Source organism: Diaphorina citri, unplaced genomic scaffold, assembly GCF_000475195.1.
Source record: "Diaphorina citri unplaced genomic scaffold, Diaci psyllid genome assembly version 1.1 scaffold2393, whole genome shotgun sequence".
NCBI classification, from domain to species: Eukaryota; Metazoa; Arthropoda; class Insecta; order Hemiptera; family Psyllidae; genus Diaphorina; species Diaphorina citri.
The window spans coordinates 29,727-35,169 of NW_007379817.1; the positions used below are offsets into that span (position 1 = coordinate 29,727).

At 39.4% G+C, this 5,443-nt stretch overlaps 1 protein-coding gene across 1 annotated transcript in view; it reads left to right on the forward strand.

The window, feature by feature from the left end:
• Positions 1-244: 244 nt before the first annotated feature.
• LOC103518860 overlaps positions 245-5,443 on the forward strand; it is a gene marked incomplete at its 3' end in the record, with an annotated part of 7,767 nt that continues 2,568 nt past the window's right edge. Inside the window, exons 1-5 of the mRNA XM_026830538.1 lie at positions 245-334; positions 612-799; positions 1,901-2,001; positions 2,633-2,764; positions 3,410-3,542. Of these exons, the coding sequence (XP_026686339.1) occupies positions 617-799; positions 1,901-2,001; positions 2,633-2,764; positions 3,410-3,542 (549 nt within the window). The remainder of the gene's footprint in view (positions 335-611; positions 800-1,900; positions 2,002-2,632; positions 2,765-3,409; positions 3,543-5,443) is intronic.

Consider the following 5,443-nt stretch of genomic DNA (forward strand, 5'->3'; position numbering starts at 1 on the left):
ATGTTGTTCAAATTGGAATACCTACTGTAACGAAATGTGCCAAAAAATTAAGTTTTAGTGGGTCTACAAACAAGTACTTACCTATATTACGGTGACTCGCACCCAAGAGTTGGTTGAGACTCACCAAGGAAGAGCTACATATTTCATCTATGTTTTTGTTAAATAACAGACTATTTAAAAATGTTCTAACATTTGAGATACCAAAAGAAACCTATTCGATTCTAATCTACATTATTGTGTTCTGTTTCCACAGTTGAAGCCGCAGACGCCTCTCGCCTATCGGATGACATCGAGATTGTACCCACCGATGAACAGCCTGATGCCAAAACCAACAATAGCATGTCCACTGATAGTATGTCCACTCATAGTACGACTGCTGATAGTATGCCCAGGATAAAGATCAAATCCGTGCGGTCATTACAAGCAGAGGAGTTTGATAAAATGGTAGCGGCTGAGGAAGATACGCGTGATGATGAAATAGAAGTGATAGCCACCAGAACTGTTACGTCTAACGGGAATATTATAACTAGTCGACAGGTAAGACATGTTCAAATTGGAATACCTACTGTAACGAAATGTGCCAAAAAATTAAGTTTTAGTGGGTCTACAAAGTAGCATGTCCACTGATAGTACGACTGATGATAGTATGCCCAGGATAAAGATCAAATCCGTGCGGTCGTTACAAGCAGAGGAGTTTGATAAAATGGTAGCTGCTGAGGAAGACAAGTGTGATGATGAAATAGAAGTGATAGCCACCAGAACTGTTACGTCTAACGGGAATATTGTAACTAGTCGACAGGTAAGACTTGTTCAAATTGGAATACCTACTGTAACGAAATGTGCCAAAAAATTAAGTTTTAGTGGGTCTACAAAGTTTACACGTACCTACCTACAGTTTATCTCTCTCTTTTCCGTGAGATAGGCATGGCACCTATCTCACGATGTTGGAAGGATTGGGGGTTTAAAAACCCCTTGGACGCCCAGAAACAATTTCTGGCCTCCTTCCGCTGATAGTATGTCCACTCATAGTACGACTGCTGATAGTATGCCCAGGATAAAGATCAAATCCGTGCGGTCATTACAAGCAGAGGAGTTTGATAAAATGGTAGCGGCTGAGGAAGTACTTTCTATTTCCTTACAGAACCAGAGTGTGTTGTAGAGGAAGTGTCCACATATCGTACCCCCCACCGAAATGGTACTCCAGAGATCTCCATAGTGGAATGTCTCACCCAGATGGACAACAAGTTCACACCCATCACCATCACCCCTAACGGGGAAGATACAGTCACCATCTCACCCATTATTGTGAATAATAATAACAATAATAATACGGGGAGTGGCAAGGAGAAAATAGGTAAGTTATATATAGAATAAATTAATGAAGTGAATAAATAGAAAAAAAAAAAAAAAAAATGAAGTCACCCCTTGAGCTAGATTACGTATAGCCACAATAGATTTCTCTATAAAGAATTTCCGTGACCGAGTAAGTTTCACACTAAGCTTACATTCTGGAGGTTCCGGGTTGAATTCTTGGCAGAGTCGAAGTTTTTTCGGCTCTGTACTTAAAATACGGGTTTACGTAGCCTCGTAAGGACACTTGAGTAGTAAAGGCGGTATTAAAAAAGTAAAAATAAATAATATGTCGCCAATTGCCGTGATCAATGAGGAATAATAATAGTACCATACCTTTGACGCTGCTCGTATAGGACTGAAAAGTCCCTTTAATCCAGCAGTAGGCCACTACTTTTACTGTGGTCAAATTTAAATTATATTGAGGAGAAAATTCCATACCTCGGCTGGGATTGAACCCACACCCCTCCTTCCGTGTCCCTAATGTTTGTATTCAGAGAATTTTGAAAGTCAAATTCTAAATGATCCCATTCTCAATCCCTCCCGACAGAATATCCCGGGATCCAGTATCAATCCCATACAATCCCTCCTCAACCAGAATGGCAAAGCCAGCATCGACTTCTACGGGTTCATGCTGCACACTGGCATCGGGTATTTCTCTCTCTCTCTCTCTCTCTTCCGTGAGATAGGCATGGCACCTATCTCACGATGTTGGAAGGATTGGGGGTTTAAAAACCCCTTGGACGCCCAGAAGCAATATCTGGGCTCCTTCCGTGTCCCTAATGTTTGTATGCAGAGAATTTTGAAAGTCAAATTCTAAATGATCCCATTCTCAATCCCTCCCGACAGAATATCCCGGGATCCAGTGTCAATCCCATACAATCCCTCCTCAACCAGAATGGCAAAGCCAGCATCGACTTCTACGGGTTCATGCTGCACACTGGCATCGGGTATTTGCCCATCTCCCAGTATAGTCCCAAGAAGCTGTACTTGATATTCAAAGACCCGACTAAGAAGGACCCATTGCCCATTATCTTCCACGGAGCGGACTACTTGCAGAAAGCGTCAACATGGGCCAATGGGTAAGTTGTGTGACTTTTAACATGGGTTTCACCAATAAAATAGTAAAGTTCCTTTTTGATTTTTCGCAATCAATTTATAATTTTCAGGATGTGTTTCAATGTCTAAATAACATCCAATAAAATAGTAAAGTTCCTTTTTGATTTTTCGCAATCAATTTATAATTTTCAGGATGTGTTTCAATGTCTAAATAACATCTCGGGTATTTGCCCATCTCCCAGTATAGTCCCAAGAAGCTGTACTTGATATTCAAAGACCCGACTAAGAAGGACCCATTGCCCATTATCTTCCACGGAGCGGACTACTTGCAGAAAGCGTCAACATGGGCCAATGGGTAAGTTGTGTGACTTTTAACATGGCTTTCACAAAATAGTAAAGTTCCTTTTTGATTTTTCGCAATCAATTTATAATTTTCAGGATGTGTTTCAATGTCTAAATAACATCGGAGATTTTAGTGAAGTTTTTTTTAACGCCCTTAAATAAGTCATTGATGGTAGGACCACACTTGGCTTTAAAACCAAGTTTAAATCTTGGATTAAGTAATATTAAACCAAGTTTAAACCCAAATTGTGGTTCCGGCCATAAATAGATAATTCTAAATAAGCACCTTTGATTTCTCATAAATTCTAGAAATCTAGAATCAGGTGTGTAGGTACCTATGTACTTTAGTTTGAGTTTACCTGATATCTATTAGGTTATATTGAGACTAATTAGATCTTATCGCGTGTTTCCAGGTTTCTGAATGGTTACGTCAAATTTCATCCCAAGTATACAAATCCATGCTGTGAAGTAATATTAAACCAAGTTTAAACCCAAATTGTGGTTCCGGCCATAAATAGATAATTCTAAAAAGCACCTTTGATTTCCCATAAATTCTAGAAATCTAGAATCAGGTGTGTACCTATGTACTTAAGTTTGAGTTTACCTGATATCTATTAGGTTATATTGAGACTAATTAGATGTTATCGCGTGTTTCCAGGTTTCTGAATGGTTACGTCAAATTTCATCCCAAGTATACAAATCCATGCTGGAAGATTATCAAGTTCTCCACGATGCAAGAGTTGAAGAATTGGAAACTCTTCGATTTCAAGTTCCTCAAGGATTATGCTCCCGTAAGTACCAACCCAACATGAACAAAGCTTAAACTGTTTCACACTATTGAATTGAATTTGAATTTGCTTTATTTACAGGTCCACATTACAAGTTATGACAACTCTATTACAATATAGACCTAATTAAAAATACAATAAGATTATGCTCCCGTAAGTACCAATCTAAATTGCTGGATATGGATAGTTCGGTGATAGTTGTGGAATATGGGACTATGGATATAATTAGGTACTCATGGGATGAATAAGGCCAGCTACTTGCTATCAGGTAGACCTGACGACAGATATACCTACGTGATCAGGTCTACCTGAGAGTGTGTGTGCTCATCAGGTATCAAGTAGACCTGACAGACGGACCTTTTCAGCTGTACCTGTCAGGTCTGTGAGTGGCCGGCCTTACGGTTGTGGGTTGAAGATCTATGTGAGAATCCTGCCATTGAAAACAATGGGATCCATATCCTACTTGTATCCTTCTGAGATCTCTATCTTACGTCTTTGTGTGATAAAATTATTCAGAGAAACTGTACAAATATAGGATGTTAGAAGACTTTGGGTAGACTGTAGAATAAGAATAGAATTATACCTACCTTGTTTATTCTGCTGGGATAGGACCGAAAAGTCCCTTTACTCTCGTAGTTGAACCAAGGTCTATTTTGACATATTACAGAGAACATATTTTAGAGTTATATACCTACCTATACTTATAATTTGGGGCGTTCCGTTGGGTGAAAGATCTACGTGAGAATCCTGCCATTGAAAATATTGAGATCCCTGTCCTACTTGTGTCCTCCTGAGATCCCTTATCCTACTTCTTTATGTGATAAAATTATTAACATAGTCAGCTCCCATGGCGTAGTGGTCACTGCGCTCGCCTTGCACGCGGGAGACCCGGGTTCGATTCCCGGCGGGGCCAAGAAATTTTGTATCATGCAAATGATTGATTCCGTGACTGGCTGTTGCGGGGCCCACTCAGCCTCGTGAGGAAAATGAGTAGCTATGTAGTATCGACCAAACCATTTGACAAAGTATCGACCAAACCATTTGACAAAGTATCGACTAAATTACTAAACCATCTGACAAAGTATCGACTAGCCATTTAACAAAGTATTGACTAAAACATTTGACAAAGTATCGACTCTATTACTAAACTATTTGACAGTATTAAATGAACCAATAGATAATTTAGATATAAATAATTGATTTTAATATACTTAACAAAGAGTCAAATAGTTAGTTTGTCCAATCGACTCCAAAGTCCAAATGCCAAAGTATTTGACGAAGTATGAACTAAATAAATCATCTCCCCAAGTATCGTAAACCATTTGACAAAATATCGAATGAACCACTAGATATAAATGATTCCAAGACTCTCAAGAGAACGTCAAGTGTCAAGGGCCCCTTGAGAGTACCTGCGGTTTCTGACTATCAACTAATTCAAGGCCATGGTATAGACCAGTGGTTCCCCAAACTAGGGTCCACGGCCCCCCGAATGTTCCGTGAAGGTCTTCAAGACCCCCAGGAAGATCACACAAAATACAGTAAAGTTGCCGGGAAGTGTTCAAAAATTTAAAAAAGGGGCCGTGTGGGAAATAAAGTTTGGGAATCGCTGGTATAGACTGATAGTAATATCACCCTGTAATCTATTTTCTCTTATCACGACAGAATATCCCGGGATCCAGTGTCAATCCCATACAATCCCTCCTCAACCAGAATGGCAAAGCCAGCATCGACTTCTACGGGTTCATGCTGCACACTGGCATCGGGTATTTATAACATAATAATTGAACATAACAACAACATAATAATTGATTCATAGTAACTTTTTTGCGCTCTATCGATTGGTATAATCAGAATTGTCCTACGACTTACCTTTCCTGAGATATTAATGGAGTCAAAACAGGATA